The sequence below is a fragment of the Nipponia nippon genome, unplaced genomic scaffold, assembly GCF_047370975.1.
Source record: "Nipponia nippon isolate SJK-2023a ecotype South Korea unplaced genomic scaffold, ASM4737097v1 scaffold_9, whole genome shotgun sequence".
NCBI lineage: Eukaryota > Metazoa > Chordata > Aves > Pelecaniformes > Threskiornithidae > Nipponia > Nipponia nippon.
The window spans coordinates 37,983,310-38,008,035 of NW_028262413.1; the positions used below are offsets into that span (position 1 = coordinate 37,983,310).

Below are 24,726 nucleotides of genomic sequence, written 5' to 3' on the forward strand. Positions count from 1 at the left end.
CCCAAAGCATAGCTAAAGCTCGGGGGAGGCAAGGCAGCGAAGCCCTTGCTCAGTCAGGGCACCCTCGCCTGGGAGCACAATCGGAGCCCCAGCAGCCATGAGGCGGGAAGAGCAAGCCCCGCCGCCCTGTGGCAAAGAGGAGCCCCGGGAAGGCCGCCGTGCAGGGACGGCCGCCCTCTTTCTTATTTAAGCCGCTTTTAGGGAGGCTCCCCGCCCCCGCGGCGCGTTGACAGCTCGCCTCCACCCGCCGGGGTCGGCCGAAAGCGGCGGGCAGCGCCCTGCCCCCCGCCGGGCGGGAAGCGGGACGGAACATGGCGGGCCCCTCCAGTCCCCGCTTCCCCCGCCTTTCCCCGCGCCGCCGCGCATGCGCGGCGGGCCGCACAGTGGCCGTATCCCTCCGCCGAGCCCCTTTTGCCGGGGATGTCTGTGTAATAAGATAATCCCTGCACCCCATGGTAAGTGCCGGGCGCCCCTCCAGCCGCTGCCCGCGGCCGCGCCGCGCCGCCTCACGCCCGGGCGCGGGCCGGCGGCGGGGCAGCGCGGCGCGGCTCCGCTCCCCGCCCCTCCCCTCCGCCCGCCGTGTCCCTCCGCCAGGCGCAGCGGGGACTTTTGTGTGGGGCTTTTGGGCGCCGATGAGCGGCGGCCTCCGGCGCCCCTGGTTGTTGTCGCGGCGGCGGCGGCCGGGCCGGCAGCACGGTAAGGTCCCATCCCCGCGCCCCGTCTCTCCCTCACCCCCCCGGGCCGGCCAAGCTTTTCCAGGTCAGTCTGCGCCTTTGTATAGGGCCCTGTTACCGGATGTGGAAGTTGATCTCTTCGCTGGTAAAAAATAATTCCACTTCCCCCGGAACCCGGCGCCGCGGCTCCCTCCGCAGCGCCCAGCCCAGCCAGGATTTCCTGTTGGGGAGAGCGGGCGCGCTGGCCGGCCTTCCGGGGACCCCGCCGCGCGGGGGGCGCGGGCAGCGCCGGCGGCGGCCTGGGCCGTGGCGGCGGCCTGGGCGGCCCGCGGGGGCGCCGGGCGCGGCCTGCGGGGCAGGGCCTGCGCCGGGGTCGGGGGCCGCCGCGCGGCCGGCGGGGCGGGGGGGGGGGGGGACGACGACGGGGACGGGGCCCCTCGGGGCCCGGCTGCCCGCGGCCGCCCGCGGCGGCCCCTCTCCCCGCGGCTGCCGCGCAGGCCCGGGCGAGGGCGGCGCGCCCGGCGAGCGGCCCGGGCGCCGAGGGGCAGAGCGGGGCCCGGCTCGTCCCGCGTCTTTCCCCGCCGGGCAGCCCGGTCTAGGCCGCGTGGGGACGGTCTCGGGCCTCGCGTGGGGCGGCGTGGCCGGCTCCTGTCGCGGCCCGGGGGCGGCTGAGCTGCGTGCCGGAGCTTGGCGCCAAAGGTGCCCTGAGGGCAGCGCTTCCCTCTGCAGTGTCCCTCACCCCGAGTCTGTAACTCTTGCTTTGGACTCTTAATAAAGCGTACGACGGGAGCAGAAGCGTGCGATAAGACGTGTTAGTTCGGACTGTCGTTTTTCTTTTCTCTCCTACTACTCAAAGCCGTTCCTGTTGGTGAGACGCTGTACGCTGTCTGATAGCACGTCGGTGAAATCCCCTCTAGGAAGTCTTACGTGCTTAGAGTTTTTAACTTAAAGCAGTTGTATGTTGTCCTCTAACCTGCTTACTAACGTAGCTTTATTTAATGGCAAATGCTGCATATTAGAGTTAAATGTGCTAAAAGTTGTGAATGCACACCTTGGAGTAGCTTAATGTTTTTCTTTAAATTAGTCATGACTTCTGAAGTATTAGTAAGACTAAGCAGTTTGGTTGACGTCTGTACGCACATGGAAATACTTGTAATGGTGCACAAATCTGCTGTGTAAGGTTAAGAGTATCCGTGGCACATCCGCATACACTAGGTGTACGCTCTTGTTCGTGACCCACTTTCTTTGCTGAAAACAGTTTGTTTTCTAGGGTTGTTTTGGGCCTATGTGCTAGACAGAAACTGCTGAGGGAAGATTCCTTGTGATAAAACAGATGCTTTAATTAGAGAGGCTGGTGATTTTTGTTTGAGGATGTTTTCAAGTTTCAGTTAATCTGAGATACACTCCTAAGGCTCTAAAACAGTTCAAAGGCTACGTCACAAGCCCTTAGTTTCTTCATGTCAGTCATAGCTGCCGTAACGTAACCTTTTTGGTATCCAGTGCCAAACTTATCTGTGAAACCTTTGTAGTTGTTGGCAGTGCCAACCCAAATCTTGGTTGGTGCCAATGGTTCACCCTTGTTGCATAATCATGTTTTTTAGGTGTTGCATTTTGTTGCAGATAATGGCCAAATCTGTGCTCTCCTTTTTAAGGACAAGACTTTTCTACCAGCTGCATTATTTAATGGAGTTACGTTGATGATTGGTGCTAATTTAAATTAACGTATGAACCTAATTGGAGGACAGACCTGCATAAACACAACCTTGACTATCTTAACCACTAAACTATTCCAACAATATGTTTGCTTTTCTGATCTCTTTTCTCAGATCAGTTTTTTTTTCATCTGATGCATACCTAGTCCAACATGAAGGTCATGTTGCTCTTTAAACAAACTGGAGAGAATTTAGTTGCACACACAACACAGTCATAGAGGAAAGCTGAAAGCACTGGAATTAAAGCCGACTTATTAATATGTTAGTGTAATTTTCATTATCATAATAGAGCTGTGGATACTCTAAGCCTATGATATTTATATTAAGATTTGAAGTATGACGTGTGAAGTCATTGTCAAAATACATTTGGAAGGGCGTGATTCCCTTGGGAAACAATACAGGATCTTTTTGAGTTTATCCCATGTAAGTCGCTATAATCACTATTAAATGATACACAAGGTAAAATACCCAAGTTTTTAAGGGATGCTAGCACATGGAAATACGCCTAAGTTTAATGCAGACCTTCTGGTTCCTTTAAAAGGTACAAAACTGTAATTGAAATAAAAAACTTTTTGAAGAGTTGTTCTGAGTTCAAGTATTGTGCTGTTACATCAGGGTGTAAAAAAAAAAATAAAGCAAGTTGATCCTATTATTTCAATTCTAATAATGATCAAAACTGAGTGCTTGATTAAAGATTTTAAAAGTTATTCCTGACTAGTTATACTCTGTACTTAAAAATATTTTTGACCTTGGTATGGATAGGCATATAAAATTATTTAGAAATTGCTGTTCTGAATTTCTAGCGATACTGTGCAATGTTGAAATCGGTAGGGTGATAGCATTTCTGAAGATCAGGTCTGGGGAAGCAGGCTGATTTTTTTTTTTTTTTTTTTTTTTTTTTTAAATAGTGAAAGAAAAAGACATTCTGAAAAGGGCATTCTTTTTCCAGACGTAATGGGTGTGAGAGATGACGGGTCTCAAGCTATCTTCCAAGATATCTTCAGTAGGGAAACCTGTTTAATTAGCATTTTATGGAACTTCATCCTGGGGTTTTTAGGAATGATTGCAAATCCTCATCATAGATGGGGTGTATGTTGATTTAGTTTACCTTCCAGTAAGTTGCACCGGTGCAGTCCATGCTCTTCTAGTGTAAGTATGTCCCTTCTAGGAGCATGCCTTGGCGTACGTTGGCGGCTGCGAGATCTCCATGTTAGCAGGTGTTCTGCAACAACTGTTTTGTGCCTGTTGATTCTGACTGGCTGATGTTCACCGCTGCAGCGGTAGAAGGGGAATAAAGGCTGGGTCGAGGATCCTTGGGGCAGGACACCAGTCTGAAAGGTGCTGCAATATTTTAAGCCATACTTAGTCTTCGTTCTGTGGACCGCAGGTTCTGCTGCTCTGTTGCCTGTAGGCTGTGGTGTGGGACCCCAGGCTTCCCAAGCTGCATGTTTTTCAGCTCTTCTCCCTCCCCACAGAGCCCATTTTGCGCACAGTTCCACCTAAACTCTGGTCAAGTTATATACCCCTCTGGTAACAGCATGACGTTCAGAGTTTTACAGAATGTATAAAAACTTAAATCTAAGACGGATACAAAAAAGCAGTATGATTTCCTATTGAACAGAAGTAAAATAGGAATAATAATTTGATGTAAATTTTAATTACCAGTTCATCGTGGCATCTGGCTAATGATACCGTACAGAATGCATTGCAGTAATGAAATGTGGAAGTTCAGGAGGTGGTTAACGCAAAGAAGTCCAAGCCCAGCAGAAGCTCTTCCCTATTTACTCAATTGTAGACAGAACCCTCTGTTCACACAGTTGTATAGGAGCTGTTAGAAGCCTGAAAACATGCTCAGATTGCCATAAGAATAACTATAATAGTCTCAAGACTTTATTTCAGAGCCGGTGATGTTTTTATTGTCTGAAAGAATCCCCTTATAAAGCATTACCCAGCTGTTGTGCTAGCCAAGCTTGATGAAGGTGACACAGTTACTGAAGAGTATCCTCTAACACAGTTCAGCAGAGTTGATTTGTAACACTACATGGAGTAGCAGCAGTACTTGACTAAGAGTGCTGCTTTGAAATGGAGATATTTAAATTTTAAATATATTTTATTGTACTATATATAGAACTTCGCTTTTGATAGTATCACTGTGCTATTGTAGTGTGACTAACTGATCTCAAGAGAGCAGCTGAAGAATTCTTCTGGAAAGGGAAGAAAGTGCAATTCTGACACTGCAGCCCCTTCTCGGTGTGTCCCAGTACTAGCAGTGGAAGAGCATGGGGGGAAGTGTGGGGCATGTTGTTACTCGAGGGTTTCCTGACCTTACAATACCGGTCCTTGGAACGGTCTGTCAAGTAGAAATCAGCTTTGGGTTGACTACTCTTGAGAAATTTTGTGAATGCTAGTATTTGTTGGTTAAAAGTGACTAAATGTGCGTGAGTCCTTTGTTGGAAAGGCCTCATCAGTTGCTGTTGTTAGTGCATTATTGACATATAATGTGATTTTTGAGTTTGTGTAATTTTGCTAGGTTTTTAACTTTCTTCCACTAGATGGCCCAAGCATGCTTTCAAGTACCCTATGAGAAGTGAAACTTTTACTTCGTTTCTAAAATAAATTTGTGTCATTTTAACTGAAGTTAAAATTCTGCATCGTGAAACATATGTAAACTTCTGTGATGCTTTGTTCTTGTTTAAAATATAAACACTTTATATCAACCAAGAGAGTGTTGGTTAATGTAAGTAACACGTGGTAATGAAGGTTATGTCATGTATGATATTACACGTCCCTCTTTTTTCCTTGATAAGAACATTTCTTACTGAGTAGTACAATGCTGTTTAGTTTTGCATTGAGAACTGATGTACTGTCACTCTGACAGTGTGTTCAACAGTAGTGTTTCAGAGAGACTCTGAAAAGGTGTCAGTCTCGGGCTGAAGCTTGTCCTAACATCTCCTGGGAGTGAGACTTGTAGTTTGCAGGCCACCATAATTTAATTTTTTTTGCTTGGTTTTGCTGCATAGGGTTTTGGTAACAACTTTGCAGTTTATTTCACTAGTATAGATGTGGTCAGTGGGTTCCAAATAGGTGTAGTTTTTAAATGTACAGACTGTAATTTAATGCACCTCTTTTTGTTGTCTAGCAGACATCAAGTATAAGCTTGTTATCAAGGCTGTCTTTTTGGTCAGTGGAGAAAGACAGGTATACACAGAAGGCAGCTCTCACCATGAAGGTGGTTGGACACTGGAATGAGGCTGAAGAAGTGGTGGGATGTTCATCCACAGAGACATTCAGAACTCAGCAGGACCGAGCCCTGCACAGCCTGGGCCAGCTCTGACTGGGAGATTGAACTAGGTGACCTTGAGAGGTCCTGCCCAGCCTGAATTATTCTGTAACTCCAAAATGAGACTTTTAGTTCCTTTTCTCTACTGGTGTTTAAAACAAAAATAAATATTAGGAAAATTAATTCTTTCCAAATTAGTTCCTAACTTCAGTATTTTGCATTAAGTTCCAGCTTTCTTTTTGCTTCTGAGGACCTTGATGTGGAGGTATTAGACCACCAGAAAAAGCGCGTATGTCTGTGTGTGCTTTTTTCCTTCTTAAATTGTGTGCCCCTCCCCCCCCAAAGGGTGCCATATAAAGAAAGTGCTATATTCCTTCATTTCACTGCTGCACTTGCCAAATGGCCTCTCTGTCCTGTTATTGTTTTATATCATTACTCCTCGTGTCTCCCTTTAATGGGGATAGTAGATTTTCTCTTACTCCTGTTTCTCTTTTGCTCTTTTTCTTTATGGAAGAGAGTCAACTGTTGTCCCTTCCTCTGCATCTGACTCTGTGCTCCTTTTTTCCTTCCTTTTCCCATTGTCAGTATTTGTCCTGTCCTGCCACCTTCCTGCTCCCTCTTCCCTTTTCTGGCTGGAGACAAATCGACATGTCCATGTGTACTAGAAGGATGGACATAAATGGAGTATTATCTTGGTGAAGGGGATATTGCTGCCTGCAGTCAGTTCTGTAGACAAAGAGGTAAACTGCTCCAGTTCATGGCTCTACTGATACATGTTGGAGTTCTGCATTTGCAGTATTTCCATCTTCCTTTCTAATTTCTTCCAAAGTCAGTAGCTTTCAGCTTGTTGAGCAATATACCACGCAGATTTTGCCAGTTGAGCTAGGTGCAGAGGACTTTCTAAGTATGTTGGTTTTGTGATAGAAGTGTATGTTTAAGAAAAGAGATAAAAAAATGGTCCTACTGGGATTTCTTTCTGAACTGATATACTCTAACTTTGTGTAGGAAATGGGCTGCATGGCCTTGCAACTGCTGTTATTAGTAATACCAGCTTAACTTTGCTTGTGACTGGAAGCCAAACTTACGAAAGTAATTCCATTCTTAGCATCCTGGTAGTGGGAAACATAGGTATAGGACTAAAACATTAATGATATATTTTGATTAGTAGCATGAGTTATGGTTTAGTTCTAAATTTTCTTTTTACTGAACAAATTTAATAGCAAATATGAAATAGAGTAGTTTTAAAAAGTTGTTATACTAGGAAATCTTTGATGCAACAGAAACATAGATAGGTGTCATTTGTCTACGTATGTATAGTTTTGTGTGGTCTGTATGATATGGAACTTGGAGTGCTGTAAAAGGGTGATTACCTAAAGATGATGTGAAAGTTTTTCAGCTAGTATCTTGGTCATGTCTCAATCAAAATTTTGCACTTCACATGTTTTTAGTAACTGTAGACAGTTGAAGCAGGTAGTAATGTTTGTTTTCAGGCAGACATTTTAGTTCATCTATCTGATGTAAATAGTACAATAATATATACCTATTGCATCATTTCATAGCTAGGAATACAGAAATTATGTTTTAGGGTGAACAAGATGAAGTGATAGTGATGGACAAGATGTCAGAAAGGTCTTGTGTTTCGCATCTATCTAAATGCGTTTACATAGTGGTACCTCTTAAATACGTATAGGCATTTTGGATACGTGACTGTAGTGCCTTTGGGCGTGTGACATAGCAGCCATGATGTAGTGCCATTTGAAAGCTGGACAAAGCTGCAGCAGGTTGCAGTATCAGGTGAGAGCTTCTAGACCACTTTCTGCTATAAGAAATGTGCATCCAGTTCAATTTAAATTTAGTTTGATATAACTTTGCAGCTGCTATGGTTACAGCATTGTAATACTGAAGTCTTCACCTCAGTGTCAGTTCTGTTTGGCTGACAAAAGTAATTCTAAAATCAAGCTGCTTATTGCAATCAATAAAGCTTGTTCTCATGGCTAAAATACCAACTCCAGTTTTTGAACTTTTCAGAGTAGTTCAGAAATAATTAAAAAAATGGTAGTGGCATTTGTGTACTTAAAATAGTATTAATGTTATTACTTTTTCTTTGTATTCTTTTATGTCCTTTGCTAGATGTCACTAGTAGATTTGGGAAAGAAACTTTTAGAAGCTGCACGAGCAGGTCAAGATGACGAAGTTCGCATTTTGATGGCAAATGGAGCACCTTTTACCACAGACTGGGTAATGAAAACTTTTGCAGTGTTTGGTAAATCCTCTTACTTTTCTCACCTGAAGAAGAATATAGGATTATTACAATTAAGCATTTATATTGCAAGCCTTGGGATTTTCTTCTTGGAATTCTGCAGTTATGTCATCTAATGCCTAATTTAAAATTAAAATTGTCTGTTTAGTCATATGACCTCCTGCCGATTTTAGTAACAGACTGTGAATGAGCTTGTTCTGGTGGCGTTCAAGATGAACTTTGGAATGGTTAATGGAAGAAAGCACCAATCATCCTCCTAGTTATTGTGTTTATGCATTTAGTATAGTAAGAGGTCTGAATTAAGAAAGCAGTCCTAACTATCTGTTATGTGCAGCTGAGGGTTCCCTGATATAGGGACTCTGAGTTGTCTTTTGGAGGTGCCTGTTTTTGAATAGGTTGTATAGGGAGGTTAGGTACCTAAAATTCTAGGGTATTTACAAGCTCTTTAGAGCCTTAATCTACTTAACTTGCCTAACTTTCAAGTCATCTCCATTTTGAGCAGGAGGTTGGACTTAAATGACTTCCACAGGTCCCTTCCAGTGTTGGTATGGCGTGCTGACCAACACTAAAAATGGGGTTAGGCCCCTTGAAACATCACACCTCAAAAAGACAGAAAAAACACAGCACAGACCTCAAAAAGTTGCTTCCAGTGAGCTGTTTTTAGTGTGTTGTGATTATTGGAAAAAAAAACATTTAAACTTTTTTTTTTCCTCTTCAAACTCTGTAAAAGCCCCGACAGCTTCTTTCCTTGAGACTGCAAGGGAAAATGATTTTGAAGTGGTGGCCTGACATCTGAGTTTCATAGCTCCAGAATAAGAAGAAATACTTCATACTGACATCTGTTAAAACTCCACTTTTGTCCATTACATTGCAGTTGGGAACATCTCCACTTCATCTAGCAGCACAGTATGGACACTACTCAACAACAGAAGTGTTGCTGCGAGCAGGTGTAAGTCGGGATGCCAGAACCAAAGTGGACAGAACTCCATTACATATGGCAGCATCAGAAGGCCATGCCAGCATAGTAGAAGTCTTACTTAAGGTAAAGACTGCTGCTGAAACAGGGTCTGAGGTGGGGATATTACGATGGTTTATGATCAAATATTTGCAGTTTCCTTTTAATCATGAAAACAACATTGAAATGATATGAATATTTATATTCTGTGCATTGAGTGCTTTGTTTTCCTATTAAACTGTAATTTATTTTAGCATTAAAGTCATCATGATTTCAGGTGAATTATTTATTGCTGTTTCAAAATAAGACTACTTCCTAATTTGACATTGTGTGAGTGACAACTTTTAGAACCAAGGCATGTTATGTTTTAGGGAGTCTTTAATCCTTTGAGGCAAATAATTTATTTGGTAGTTAGATTGAAGTACTTCTAATAAATCTGTAAATGTAAGATAACAGGACATTACTGCTGGAGAAAGACAATTTTGGGCTTTATTCTGTGACCAGCATTATTTAATTCAGATACTTGTAATGACATAGTTTATGCAATGATCTTGTTTGTAGCACGGTGCTGATGTCAATGCGAAGGACATGCTCAAAATGACTGCACTTCATTGGGCTACTGAACATAACCACCAAGAAGTTGTAGAACTCTTAATAAAGTACGGAGCAGATGTTCATGCTCAGAGTAAATTTTGCAAAACGGCATTAGATATTGCAGTAGACAATGGAAATGAAGACCTTGCAGAAATATTGCAGGTAACTTTTGATTCATGATGTTAAGGGAACTTTACAGCAAAGTACTTGTTTACACATGGGATAAACTAAGCTTTTAATATAGCAGCTGTGAGACCATGTATTGACTGATACTGCTAAACTCCAGTCTATTTCATGATGTGGAAATGAGATTAATGTTAGTAAACGTTAGTTGGCTGAAGAGTGTTTTCACCACCTACAAAGTCAAGGATAAGTATCGTTTATTTTCTTAAATTTGAGCGTTGTAGTACACAGAACTAAGTAGAGTCTTCACAAGCAAGGCGTAAAACTTAGCTCCCTACTCTGCCAATATGTTTTGACTATAGGCTAGTGTTAAATTGGCTTAGTATATGACTGTTAATTTTCTAGCAATTGGAGTTCAGGAGAGGAGAGATGGCATTTTTTCCAGAATTAGAGAAACTAGGATTGAATTGTTGGAGAAGTGATTAGGATTGGGATTGTAATAGTTACTTTCATGGAATTGTGTCTCACTGTTCAATAGTGTTCTTAAAGGCAAATTAAGTGCTAAGCATTATTGAGAAAAGAATAGAAAGCAAATGAAAAATACCGTTATGCCACCGTATGAATCTGTTGTTCCCCTACATCTTGAACTGTATGAACTTATGGTCTGTTCCTTTAGCCTCCTCTTCATTGTGGAAAGGATATAGTAAATAAAAGTCAATAATAATTCAAAGAAGGACAAAAAGAAGAATGCCATCTACAATTCATAGCAATTACTAAGCTGTCAGAGCCGATTTTCGTGGCATGTAGCTGTGACAGCAGTCTTGGTTCTTCAGGCCTCTATTTTAGATACTTGAGCTTGCACATCTACAAAAGGGCCTTGTCTTTATATGGTCCTCTTTGTTTACAATAAGTGCTAAGGAGAAGTAGCAGTGTGTCATTATTCTCTTTCACTTCAACAGACTTTTTGTCTTTAGATTTCAGCCAAAAAAAAAAATGTTTCTCATATACTTACATAGAGCACAAGATGTGACATGATGTGTGTATATTGCGTGAGTATAATGAGGGGGATCCTCCCTGTTTGAGTGGAATGTGCAATAATTGTAGTTCTTACAAGGTAAATAGCTTCTTTATACCTACAGTTGGAATGATATTATTACCTTTGTCTCCTAGATTGCAATGCAGAACCAAATCAATACAAATCCAGAGAGTCCGGACACTGTGACGATACATGCAGCAACACCGCAGTTCATCATCGGACCTGGAGGGGTGGTGAACCTAACAGGTCTGGTATCTTCTGCAAATACATCAAATGGAACAGGGATTTAGATGCCTGTAGGACAGCTACTGGGATTTTATACTTTAACTGATTTTCACCATTTAGTGAAAAGACTTGAGGAAAAACAGTGGTAAGAATAGACTAGTTACCATGTTCCTCTTCAGTGTTTTTTATGTGTTGTAAATATCTAGGTACTTAAAACAACAGTCTTCACGGACATAAATTATCAGAAGTTGTATTTGCTTAACAAACTTGCCTTCAGAATAGCACTTTGGTTTAGCAGAATGTTGCTGAGAACAGTGTGTGTGATAGAAGCTTCAATGCAATAACAAAAAAAGGGACTTCATTGGTTTTAAATTTATGAGCTAACTTTTTTTTTTTCATCCCACTAGATGAAACAGGAGTGTCTGCTGTACAGTTTGGAAATTCATCGACGTCAGTATTAGCCACGTTGGCAGCTTTAGCAGAAGCATCAGCTCCACTGTCTAATTCTTCAGAAACACCAGGTTAGAAAGCAAAGTCATTTAACCTCATTTATTAAACTAGAAGTACATAATTGGTGCTTTTGGAGATACAGTTCACACAGAAATGAGATGATAGTCTTCCTTTTTTCAATGTGAACAAAATTTTTCCTTTACTTTCACCTGGAAGGTTGCCAGATTTGTATGTACAATTAGTTCTTAATAAGATTTCTGACCGCAGCTGGTAGTTCTGTGCCTAATGTGAGTAGCATTCATCTTGCTGAAAGCCAGCATAATTCAGGAGATTGAATTCACATCTTTGTCTACGTATAGTCTAGTTGCATTTGGTGGGAGAATTTTCTTCGAATGCTTCTTTCTGTTAAGTATTGGGAAATGGCCCCTACTGTTGTCTGCATATACTTTGTCAGCGTTTTTCTTAATCTTTCACCCAAAAGGCACAAGAATATTTGGTGATCTTAATGTGCACTTTGCTCATTAGATATGCCTATGGGTTGTCTTTTCAACATTGAGGCATTCTATGTTGTCTATAAATGCATTTGCATTTATAATAAAATGTAGTGATTAGTATGTCCCACTTCAGGCTGGTATGCTGTCATGGCACTTCAGGTAAACAAACGTAAGCCTAGTAATACATTCTTTCTCTCCTAGGAAGAAACAGCCTGCATCCCTGACTGCAGCTGTATGCACGCTCCCTTATTCTGTAAGGCCATGACAAGAAGCCAGAAAGGCACAAGGAATTCCATTGCCCCTAATTCCTAAGTTTTGCATTCCTCTTCCTTAACACAAAACCCCTTCACCCCTGCCCCATGGGTCTTTGCCAGTTACTGCTGTGTCTGAAAAAAAACTTGGTCAAGGTTCCATACCCTGCAGGTTGTACTGGGTATCTTTCTCCACTCTTTCTGAATAATGTGGTGCTTGCTTTGTGTACTTTTTCCACTTTTGTTCATTACAACATGCAAAGCGAAGAAAGACATAGCAGTCAGAAGTCTTATAATCAAAGTGGATTATAAAGGCTAGTCATTACCACTGACAGGTTTGAGAGAGAGATATAAGCAAGGAAAAGACCTTTTATAATTTAAGCAAGTTGCAGTACCATCTACAATAAAGTTAAAATGTGATCAAAAGCTTCTGAATTGTTGGAAGTTACTTTATAAGAGGATGACACTAAACTTCTGTTCTGGACCGTATTTGTCCATTATGGTGTATGTTAATATCTTGCCATTGCATAAAAAAAATCAGGTAAAACCAGCACTTAGGAGGTCAGGTGCTATGTTAATTCTTTGTTAGCTAGTGTTGGGACACACAATTCCCTAGTTTTTGTCTCTGAAGTAGGCTATATGGTGTACTTGAATAAAAACTTCTGTTATTCTGAGAGTCCCAAAGGTGTTGTGGTGGAGACCTGGCTTTCTAAAGAAAGCTGTGAAGTATTTCATGCATGCTTTACTTGCCCAGTGCTGTTCTGCATACGTTGCTCCCTGGTTTTCTCAGGCAGTATATGCCTGTAGCTGCTGGAGTTTTATGGTAGGCCAGATTGCTTTTTTTTTGTTGATTTAGTATTTATTATACTGACCTGTAGCACTATAGCCTTATTTCAAAGTTAGCTTGGGATTTTGAGCGCTGATTAGTGATGTGATATGTAGCAAGATGAGCCTAACTTCAAAGCCAGTGGCTGGAGATCACTATGGAGAGCAACAACCCTCTGTCGATCAAGGATTTATGATGCTTATGGTAACCTGAATTTTTCTAAACACATTTCTAAAGAAATGCATTTATTTTGCTTTTTTGTTGGTGATGGTCAGTATGATAAATTTTACAGAACTGAGATACTTTGCATGGTCAAAGTCTTTGGTGCTTGAATTCTCACAGAATTCAGCTCTGCAGATGATATTGTTCTTAAGGATACAGTTTTCACTGAAAATATAGACCAGATCTGTACTCTCAGACTTGCTGGCATGACAGCTGCATCGCAACATATACCTGAGTTTTCATCTCTAAATATTTTGAAGTCCTGCAGGTTTTCTTCTTAAAACAGTTCTTTTCTTCTACTACTTCTCAAAGCAGTACCTAAGTACAGCTATACTATTTTATGACATTTAAATATTGCAAGTGAAGTGGATGATTCCAAAACCGGAATGCAGTGCCTTTCATTACAGAAGAAGCTGCTGAAGTTTTCAATCAATTAATATGTTTCAGTGAAACTCAGATCTAATTGTAGGAGAGAAACTTGAGAAGGGATTGCATAGGATTACAGAGCATTAAATGTGTGTCCGGGACTTGGTAGTAGACTTCGGTAACTAACAGAGTGTTCTCGCGTTTCATGGCCCTACCCTTGCAGTGGTGCAGCGTAACCTACGTTACATGTCAGTAAACCACTGAAGATAAGAATTATTAGAGAGGAGGCAGGAGATGACAGGCCAGAAGGAATAAGCTTGAAGCCTTGATGCAGTAGCTTCCCACCTTCAGTAATGCAGTGTGCATCATACCTAGCCCTCCTGTTTATTTTAGTCCTTCTGCTTTGATTTTTATGTAGATGTATGGGCAATCTTGCAGAATCTTACTGTCCGCAAATTATTTCCTGGGTTCTTACTCCTTTAATATTTTATAAAGTGTGAAGTATACAAAAGCAGCTCTTTGTCACCTGTGTATCAGTAGTATGTGTGTTCAAGGAAAAAAAAAAAAAAGAAACACAGCAACAAAAAAACCCCTTTGTGCTCATCTTGTAAAAAATCCATTTATAAATACTGTCAAAAATTGTAAGATTGAGAATTCTGGTTTTGGCTCTTACCTTGTACTTAGCCTCCTGTATTTAAGACTGTATAAACTTGGACGAAGCACTTAGGTTCTGCCTTTTATGTCGTTTCTGTCTAGGTTTTTCTCTTCTTTCCAAATTAACTTTACCCTGATCTCTTCCCCCTAGTTCTTCATGTCTGACAGTTAAAAACACATCAATATTGTAAAACCAAAGAAAGAAAGGTGCTTCTCACTGGAGCTGAATAGAATCATGCTTTTTTTAATTGTTACTCAAATGAAGTGTATATGAGGACATGGGTGTTACGTACAAATGTGGTGCGTAATGTATGTATGGACTCAGAGTTGGATTAAAGAAAAATCTGGTTTAAGATGTGTAGTTGGAATGCGACGTTTGGTGTGCTTATGTTGGAATTAGGCATATGACTTACTGCGTGTGCAGGTGTTCTCCCCCCGCACTCACTGCAGAAGGAAATAATGCACATAATACAGAGATTCTTGGAAATAACAGTGGTGCTGTTTTAAATGACTTCAGCTTTCCTTCAGCGTATGAAGTAGTGTGGTAACTAGTGATTATACGGATATAGATACGGAAGGAGAGCAAGGGAGGAATAACAACTGTATTTATAGGGATATTTATCTTTTATACAGAGTAACTTCTTTTTAGGCAAAATCTCCATTTTTCTTTCAAGGTCTGAAGAAGTCCTCATAACGTTTCCTTCCACAACTAAAAACCCAATGTTGAGTTTGAAACTGAAAGATCAGAGCTGTTTGCCACAGCAGCTAGTATTGGCAATTGCAACTTGGATTTTTTGGTGACAGTGGTCTTTCTTACTGTTGAGCCTGTACTTGGAAGCCAAATCATGTTCAATACAACACCGCTTATTCATGTAGGACTTACTGTTTTGGTTTACTGAATAAACACTCTATGAATATTTAAACAGTGCTGTTGGACAGTAATCTCTGAACATAAAGATCTTCAGAAGGCAATGACTGCAGTCATTATTTGAACTACAGAGTGATTTTTTTTTTGTGTGTGTGTTACATTGTAATTAACTTAAAAGATGAAAGCTTCAGGGTTTTATCTGCCTTCTCTCATCTCGAGCATCACAATACAGTCTATAGGGTTTTAATTTTATCTCTGTAGATAGAAAGCACTCTAATGTCTGTTATTTAAATCAAAGGCTTTGCTTTTACCCTGACAAATTGAAAATAAAATACAGAGTTAGTGTGCTTGAAATTCTTTGATTGTGCTACTAGTGCTCTTTCTCTCAGTATCTTGTTTTTAAAAAAAAAAGGGTGGTAGTGTGAGACCCCAGTTACAGTGTATAGTGCAAGCTGTGGTATGTGTTGTAGCTCTGAATGCAGTCTTTTCCTTATCTTACCTTGACTTATGGATGTAATATAGAACTGTGAGAGTTCACTGCTGTATAGTCATTATTGAATCATGAATTTGAAATATTTAGTTGAGCTGGGATTTTTATTTTTACTTATAAAATTATATACATACAATGCTTATTTTACCTTTTTAGCTTAATCTTTCTCCTTCAAAGGTGTGAAAATGTCAACTCTGCAGAACTTTTCCTTTAGTCCTGTTCCATACTTTGTGTAATAAAAAAAGTTGTGGTTATGTTTGAAGTACCCATGTAGTACAGACAAAACTTTAAGATTCTCTAGAGGTCCTTCAGTCTGTTATTGTCTTGAAGACCATTATGGTAAGCAGAGAAATCGGGGCTGGGTCCTGAGGTACACCTGGCAAGGCACTGGTTGAGGAGCAGTTTCAAGCTAGTATTTCAAGTTTAATTTTTTTTTTGTATTCCGCTGCTAGTGTAACTTAGTCCAGCTTGTGTACAATGGAAAAGTTATTTGTATTCTTAAAACCAACTCTTGTTCTTGCTGCCATATTAACACTGAACCCAAAGCATCAGTTTTGAGTGGGATGTGTCTATTAGGAAACATGCTAAATAAAAAAAATTATTATATTGAGCAAGGTAAACCAGGACAGAGTTGCATGTATATTTCAAAATGTTAGTGCTCTATGTTGGCCTGGTGAAAGATTTCTATTAACAATATAATATGTAGTAATGTGTTAAGGGGGGGGGAGTTTATCAAATTTTAAAAGACATGGAAGACATTTTTTTTTCTCAGCGGTACCAAAATGCATTTGAAATCATAAAGCTTAATTTATAAATTGACTTATTTCCTTTACTAATCTGTTGATAGTTGTGGCCACAGAAGAGGTAGTGACTGCAGAATCTGTGGATGGTGCTATTCAGCAAGTTGTCAGTTCTGGAGGTCAGCAAGTTATTACTATAGTTACAGACGGCATTCAGCTTGGTAATCTGCATTCAATTCCAACCAGTGGAATAGGGCAACCGATCATTGTGACCATGCCAGATGGACAGCAAGGTGAGTGGAAACATGTACGATTTGTGCTTGAGGAACTATTTTAGTTATAATAATAAATTGTTAGGTGCAAATAGCTTGGAGAATTTTGTGTAATTATCAATTTAAATACATATTTGAATTCTTATACTGCAAAAGGCTCAGACATGTGAGACACTGCAGTTCAGTGAGTTACCACGTGTCAGCCGAGTCTCTGCATTAGGAGAAAGAATGGAAGAATTACCAAACTATGGAAGAAAACTGGGACATTTAAGGGAAAAGTGATAACTACTTGCTTTGCCTTCAGTAAGTTTGATTCTTGCAAACTTGTTATGAAAACCAGAAGATGGAGTAAAACAAAAGCCTTCTTCCAATACTTATGTTGCCTTGCTGGAAAAATTGCAGGGAGGTGAAGGTGGGGTTTAGAAATCTGATGCATGAAGCAAGCTGTGCAAGTCCCATGGAGCATGTTCTTAACAGAACAAAAGCCAAGTCTTACATGCTTGAGATTTCAGAGGAGCAGTGACAGAACCAGTGAAGCCAGGGTGATACGGATTGTCCTGTTGGGCCATAGGTACTTTGTGGAAGCTGCTAGTGTAGTAAGTGCTGTTTTGTGACGTGTGCGTTTTGGGTGGTTTCTTTTAAAGATTCTCTGCCACTGCTATTTGGACAAAAATTATTCCTTCTCTGGTTTCTTCATGAGGACTCCCAGTGTGGAGCTTGAAGAGTTGGGCAGTGAAGACAGATGATTTGGTTCACAGTCTGTCTGAACAAGTACAGCTAGTTATCAGAAAGCACGAATGTGTGTAGGTAGTAATTGAAGTGATAGTCACAACATCTATTTGCCAGACGGTTGCATGAGTAAATTAGAGTATGAATTTCTTTAGATGCCCTTTTTTTTTTTTCCTCCAAGGTTAATAACAACTGGATTTTCAGGCTACTAATTCATCAAAATCAAAAGCCAGTTTTGTATTTAGTATTTGCTTCAGAAACATTATAAAGGAGATGGTCTGCTACCTAAGTTACAGAACTGACAGACTGGTAACTGTTGCAGTTCACCTCCATGTCTGTTTACTCTGTGAAATATGTCAATGATACTCCAGAGTGACTGGTAACTATTGTAGACCTCAGCAACAAAGAATTTTAAAATCCTTTACTAGCATACAAGCAGCTAAAGTTTTTAGTAAATTTTCCCTATACTGACTTTATAGTGCACTTTATTATAAAGTCATGTTTTCATAAGGGAAAGTCTTTGCATTTTTATTGCTGTTAATAAAATTACTTAATTATATGAATTTTATATAGTGCAAATATTGTTTGAAGTAAATGTATTTATATGTACAAATATGTTTTCAGTATTAACAGTTCCAGCAACAGACATTGCTGAAGAAACTGTGATAAGCGAAGAGCCGCCAGTGAAGAGACAGTGCATTGAGATTGTTGAAAATCGTGTGGAGTCTGCAGAAATAGAAGTAAGGAGTATATTACGTGATATGTGTTAACCAGTGTGTTCGGCACTGAGTATCTGGTTGTGGTTTTTTGTGTTTTCTAGAGTTTAATTTCTGTGTTACCACAGAATGAAGCGTGTGAAACAATAACTTGTTCAGTCTTCCCTGTTACTGGAATTCATCTTTTACAAAGTTGTAAAAAGAATATAGGAGGGCTGTTTGCTTCATCCTCTGGTCGTGCACGTAAAATTTACACTTGTTTAAGTATTTGATAACTTAATTTTTTTATTTTTCCTTTAAGATCACTAGCTAGTTTTTAAAACTAGGTACCGATATATTATCGAGTAACTTGACTCTTTCCGCTAGCAGTGAATGAGAGTACTGTACCCGCATCTTTCTGTTACGACCACATGCTTGTCCTGATTGTGAGATCATATTTTTAGCAATGTTTCCTTTCCATTCATGATATCTAGATAACTGTTAATGGAAATGTGAAACAGTAAGATTCTGTGTTTGTCAATTTTTATCTGTCCCTTTTTTCTTTTCTTTTTTTTTTAATTCTGGAGCAGTTTACTATTACATGTCTTTGCACCATCCTGTTTTTTTTAAATTATAGTGCAGAAGACGTAACAACATTGAGAGAGCTTTTCTTTCTATAGATGACAATTAGATGTAGCTGTTCAATTTAAAATTATAGCTTTTTTATATTAACCACAATAGGTCAACCATCTCATTCCTTCATCTGTTACTACTTCTAACTGTGCTGACCAGTTTTGGTCAAAAGTTTATGAAAATTGCTGTCTGCCTTGACTAGGCTGTACGTTCTCATTTTGTCAACTCCATGATATTTCATTTATCAAAAGTTGTATTACCCAACTTCTGTTCATATTATTGAATTGTGCCTAACTGAATACTTTTTATTGTACAGTATGTGCTATATGTTATCCATGTCTAATAACAATAATTATCACCTTTCATCACTTGCTTTCCCTGTCCCTAAGTTGTCACATCAAATACTTTTGGCCTTTGCAGCTGTGGTGGTCATTACAGATTATCATGACAGTTGAAATTTTCTTGCTGCATTTTTTTTAAATGTATGACTGTTACAATAAAAGCATTTCTTTTGTTCACACTTTTAAACATCTGCCTGAATTATTCCTAAAGGAAATTACGTTTCCTTAAGTATTTTAATAATTCTGTTAGGTGAAGGAAAAATCATCTAGATTGGTTAGGGAATAAATTGACCTGTTCCTAATTACACATAGCTGGTATAACAGTACAAATAATTCTTTTAAGGGGATTACGAGTTTCAATTATATATTTTAAACACATTTCTCAAATATCAAAAGAAGTTGGTTTAAATGAGTTACTTTATCTGTTACTTTTAAGTGCAGGTTTTGATGACTTTGTCGCTGCCTGTACAACTGGAAATGCACATGCAGACCTCTGCCTCTGTGTGGAGGCCAGTTGACTTCAGGAGCCTTATTGTAGTTCACAGGGGTATGGTGCTACCTCGCTTTGGTAACAGGGACATTAAAGTGCACATAAAATCTGTTCACTTTGACCTTCAACATTGTAGAAGGTGGTAATACTTGAATGTGGAGGGAGTGGGACCCCTCCCCTCATTAAAATATTTTTTTTTAATGTAGAAAACCTTTATTGCTTGGTTTCTCTGCCCCACTGGTGATTCATTCCGTTATTTCATTATAAAGAGTTGATTCAAGGCTAAGAGTGCTTTCTTCAGCTGTTCTAAATTCATAGCGTATGAACAGTTAACTGTAGTTTGAAAGTCTTTAAGTTGAACATCTTTCCATTCATGTGAGGTGATTAAAAATTCCTGTGAAGGTATTGTGAACGACTAAAGCTGTAGTGTGGTGTGTTTTGATTTTTTCTCTTTTGGGTCTGTTAAGTTCAAACATTTCGGCTCATTTTGAAGAGTTGTGGCAGTTTTCCTAAACAGTTCGGTATTTTAAACATAGGATGGCAGCAGAAAAAAACCTGTCACACAGATACTCTGTTTTTCATTTTCATGCATAATTCATTAACATACAGTGATTTTTATTTTCATTCTTGAATTTGACTGTCTTTCCCATGTTGCATGTTTGAAAAGTGACATGTATTAGAATCAGGACAATAATTTCATTAGACTAAAAAAACATCATAATTGTAAATTAATTATATTAGTGAATTCATATCCCTGCTTTTTCTGTTGTTAAAAAGAATGCTTGGTTTGGTTATTTTAGTTATGTGTGTCCCTGTTGTCAATATATAGACTGTTAAGAAAAGTTACATGTAATGAAGAAAATTGCCTGATAACATAGGAAGTTTCTTAAGAGCACTCAGGATCCTCTAATTTGAGTTTTACCTGGGTAGGTTTTTATGCTGATACAAAAGGATTTCAGATAATTAGAACTCTTTCAGTTGTGTTCTAAAGAATGCCCTAAGAACACTTTCTGGATTTGGTGAAATAATAGACCAGATGTAGTCCTCCCTATTCTAGATGTCAAAGTTAAGGAACCAGTTTTCACTGTTCAGTCCACTGTGGATCTGCATTGCTTCTCCAGAAGCATTGGTTTCTTTCCACTGCCTAGTTAGACAGTATACTTGGCCTCAATTCCTTAGCTCATTCTCTTTACAGTAGGACTATGACTCTCTGAAAACTGCACCTATTAGCTGCTGGACTAATCTACATGCTTTGAATTGCTAGTCCGTATGGTAGATACTGGTTTTATCTTCTTGTCTCTGCCAATGAGACTTATTTTTTTTCCTTTTTTTCCTATCCCTTCCTTAATGTGCTATACTCCTGATGGGTACACGGTTCTATTTCTCTCTTCTGTGGGAAATACTCATAAGGTGTGGTCTGAGAACCTCTCCGCTCCCAAGCATTTGCAGTCTGCACACACTCCATAGTAGTGATAGCACCTTGTTTTTTGTAATGCATCGCAGAACCACTGGCCAGTGAGCTACTGGTGGGTCTTATTCTTCTGCAGCCCAGTAGATAGAGCAGCTTTGCTTCTTGCCAGTAGTAGATTTCTGACGTTTTTTATGTGACAGTTTCATGAGATGGATAATGCCCAGCTCATATATCCCAGAGCTGAATGCCCTAAAGAGGGAAATGTTGCTTTCCACTTGTAGCAGGATAAGCTGTTTTGACTGCTTCCCTGAGAATTTTTTTGTAGCTCTTTTCACCAACATTCGACTCCACGGGGCTGTTTTATGTAAGCTGTTGGCTCCCCTTAAGCTACGTAGATAACTTACAGAAATAGCAGTATGTTTTGGTTGGACTGGTGCTGGAACATCATTGGTGTATTTCAGATCCTTTGAGACGTAGGCTCTACCGTTCATTTGGCCTTCGTCAGTCTAGTTGCTACATGGGTTGGCCATTCATAAAGTTGCTTAAAAAGCAGAATTCAAATTTTCAGAGGTGGAAGCTGAACTTCCTTTTCAAATAAGTAAGCAAGATCAGATGAGCTCTCATTTTATCAGCATATGCTCCAAATGAAGCAAACCCTAGCTAGCTTCCTTCAGCTCTTAAAGCCCTATGTAGAATCGGGTTGCACTCAGTGGAGTTTGTTCTGTTCTGTATTATAGCTAGTCTTTATAACCTGTTAATAACATCTTTCCTTCACCTGTTGTTTTTGCTATACAGATGCTGCTGTTAGCAATGATCTGATTACCTATGTCATTATATTCCAGCACATTCAGCACAGTATGTGACTGCTAAATGTGACTGTGACAAGTACTGAGAACAGTAGCAAGTAGAAGGGAGGCAGAGTATTTTGTACTTTCAGGCTCTGACCATGAAAATATGTGAGTGCATCAAAGAGGTGAAGAATAGGGATGCTCTTATGGGGATGTGGGGGGAGAAACTTCTAACAACTGTTTGAGGTATTAAATGGGAATGTGATACTGAACTGCTGGGCTGGGAATAAGGTGAAAAGGCAACTTATTTTCACTGGGCCTCAGTTTTTGATAAGAGTTTTTTTTTTTTTTTTTTTTTCTGGGAGATAGCTCGCTTCTCTGACAACCTCCTTCCTGTGGCTACGTAACAACTACAGTGGAAAGTGATTTGAAATCAAATACTACCTTACTCATAAAAGTATGATGCACTTCATTGAAATGGTATTTGGTTGAAGATCAAAACAAAACTATTTTCCAAGCAAATTGCTTTTTTAATTGGGCTCAGTGCAGCATCAAACAAAATGACAGTACCTACATCACTGGAGATAGAAATACATTCTCCTTAGTTCCTAAGGCAGCTTCATGGGAAGTGGCATTTCCTGTATTATTTTGCTTGGAAACCATTTTATAGCCATCCCCAGCAAACCTGTATGCAGGATGGAGCCTTAAGTTACTCCTTTTGAATTGAAAAAGCTTATCTAGCTACATGCCTGTTAATTCATAAAAATGTGGTGTCCTTGGGGATGTAATTATACCTCTGGATTGCATAGTATCAATCACTTCAGATCACTTCATTTAGAAACCAGCTATGTATATATTTCGGTTAGTGGGCAGCTGTCACTTTCCAGTGCAAACTGTTGCTAGGTAACAGTTTTTCATTATACTGCCTGATTAGAAATACAACAGAAAGGGACAATCCTGTTAGATTGGATTCCAATTTAAAAACATTAACAAAGGGAATTGAGTCATTGGAGAAATGTTAATCTATTATGTTAGTATTTGATCACCATGCTTCCACTTTATTTCACTCTTTTTCCATGAAGACTTGCTTGGTATCTTTGCAGCTAAAGAAACTTGGGTTTGCTATATTTACACTTCAAGTCTTAATTGTGGGGAGTTGTCTGGTGTGATACTTGATATCTGTTTTACACAGCAGCATTCATTTAGGTTTGCCCGAGTAAGAACTGGACAGTTTCTACATGATACCCTAACACTTCAGCTGCATGTAAAGGAAAAGTATTTGCCGTTTTAACTTATATTTGATACATATTTGACAAAATATTGCTGGTTCTTTTTCTAATAGGAAAGAGAAACTCTTCAGAAACAGCTGGATGAGGCAAACAGAGAAGCACAAAAATATCGTCAGCAGCTTCTAAAGAAAGAACAAGAAGCAGAGGCCTATCGGCAGAAGTTAGAGGCAATGAACCGCCTCCAGACTAATAAAGAAGCTGTTTAATAAAAAATGAACATACTGCAAAGCCTGTTACTTTCAAAAACCTGCAGTACAATCTTGAACTGTACGCTATATAGGTACAGACACAGGATTACATGATAGAGAAGATGCTACAAGTTGATAACTGGACTTACGCCGTGAGCTCTGATGAGTTTCTTGTAACATAAAAACTCTGAATTTAGAAATTGTGAAAAGTATTTAAAATGAAATACTGTAAATAGTTGTTTTTTTTACAGTTTCAAAATGAGTTGATAAATCTTTTTGAAGGGATCCAGAAACATGAGAAGCCAATGTTTTTGTGAAATTTTTGATTTTAGTACGAATCTAACTTCTGAAAAACAGAACAGTTTTAAGGGTGATGTTGTTGATTTAAGCTGACAACTTGAAAACGAATTATGTGACAAAATGAATTAACAGTTATTTCTACACGGTAACAACTTAAACTTCTCTGAATAAGACATTTCCACGTGGAAATCTTTGTACAGCTTTAAGTAGTTGTCTCAGATTCTCTGAAAACCATTTTTGGGTTTTTTTATTTTAGGTGGTGAAATTTTTATATTTAATTTCAGATATATCCAAGTAGATTTACATGTATATGAAGCTAATATTTTTTAAACTTTTCAGTTTGTACATATGCTGCATGTTTTTATAATTTCTACATATACATCTTGCATAGGTATTTTTCAGCAAAGATGAGAAAAATTATGAGAAAAATGTTTAGCCTATAGGTCATTTCAAGTAAGCTAGCAGCCAGTTTTATTGTGGATGGTATATTCCTTGGAAGAATGTAATTTGTAATTAAAAAGAACAACAAAAAAAAAAAATCTTAATTTACATATTAGAGGCAATTTAAAATTTGGTAGTGGAGGCATTGAAACTTCACTTTGTGTGTCTTACAATTTTCCTGTACAAACATTTTAAAGTTCAGTAATGAATAGAAAAGAATGTCTCCACTGGAACACAAATAGTAGTTCTTTTAGAATATTCCTATCGATCTCTTTTCCCCAATAGCCTTGAAATGATTTCAGTGATACGTTTTTTCTAAACGGACTTTTGCATTTTAATTACGCAATTGGACAAATAATTTTTTTTACGTTGTAGTGATGCTCTTCTTACCTAGCATCATTGTTCTTCACTGTGATACCGTGTTTGTGTGTGTCTGTGCAGTGATCTATTATGCTTAGGATTTATATAGCACGTTACATCTTCAGAGCGTTGTAAAATCTTTTAAAGAACCCTTACCGTACTGCCTGAGGCAGGTAAGTGAGTGTTATTGTCTCAATTTTATAACTGGTATAAGTGCAACACAGGGAGTGTTAAACGACTGGCCCAAGACCACGTGAATCTGTGGTAGACCTGGGAACAGACCTCAGGAGTTCCTGGCTTCTAGTCCTGTGCTTAGACTGAGCTGCCTTAAGATTGTTCAGTGCTGTGTTACATTAAATTTTGAACTACTGTGCAGATTCCTTTTTTGTAAGATAAAACTCGTTGTGCTTTGCTTTGTTGTTCCATGTTTCACTGCTTTTATGGAATTGTTTATATAAACTTAAGCAAAAAGTCCAGTTTACCTATACTGTACACAGAAGAATTACCCTTAAAACTGTACTCTGGCCTACTTTTTCTATTTTACAATTAAATATCTTTTCCACATACAT

At 39.4% G+C, this 24,726-nt stretch overlaps 1 protein-coding gene across 5 annotated transcripts; it reads left to right on the forward strand.

Annotated features, from left to right (window-relative positions):
- The first annotated feature begins 314 nt into the window (after positions 1-314).
- GABPB1 (GA binding protein transcription factor subunit beta 1) lies at positions 315-24,725 on the forward strand. Of its 5 annotated transcripts, XM_087745016.1 has the most exons (10): positions 5,812-6,406; positions 7,357-7,460; positions 7,797-7,904; positions 8,801-8,968; positions 9,443-9,637; positions 10,769-10,880; positions 11,267-11,380; positions 16,328-16,513; positions 17,846-17,961; positions 22,922-24,725. In XM_087745016.1, the coding sequence occupies exons 3-10, from the start codon at positions 7,797-7,799 to the stop codon at positions 23,072-23,074; spliced, it is 1,152 nt and encodes a 383-aa protein (XP_087601142.1). In that variant the 5' UTR covers positions 5,812-6,406; positions 7,357-7,460; the 3' UTR covers positions 23,075-24,725. The 5 variants fall into 5 exon arrangements, with proteins under 5 accessions (XP_087601140.1, XP_087601141.1, XP_087601143.1 ...); XM_087745014.1 differs by lacking the exons at positions 5,812-6,406; positions 7,357-7,460 and adding an exon at positions 315-455; XM_087745015.1 differs by lacking the exons at positions 5,812-6,406; positions 7,357-7,460 and adding an exon at positions 474-696.
- The last annotated feature ends 1 nt before the right edge of the window (position 24,726 follows it).

Bases quoted from the DNA above. Each gene is read 5' to 3' on its own strand.
- GABPB1 (XM_087745014.1), top strand. The intron at 7,905-8,800 runs GTAATGAAAACT...ATTACATTGCAG, and splicing joins CACCTTTTACCACAGACTGG to TTGGGAACATCTCCACTTCA. The intron at 16,514-17,845 runs GTGAGTGGAAAC...ATATGTTTTCAG, and splicing joins CATGCCAGATGGACAGCAAG to TATTAACAGTTCCAGCAACA.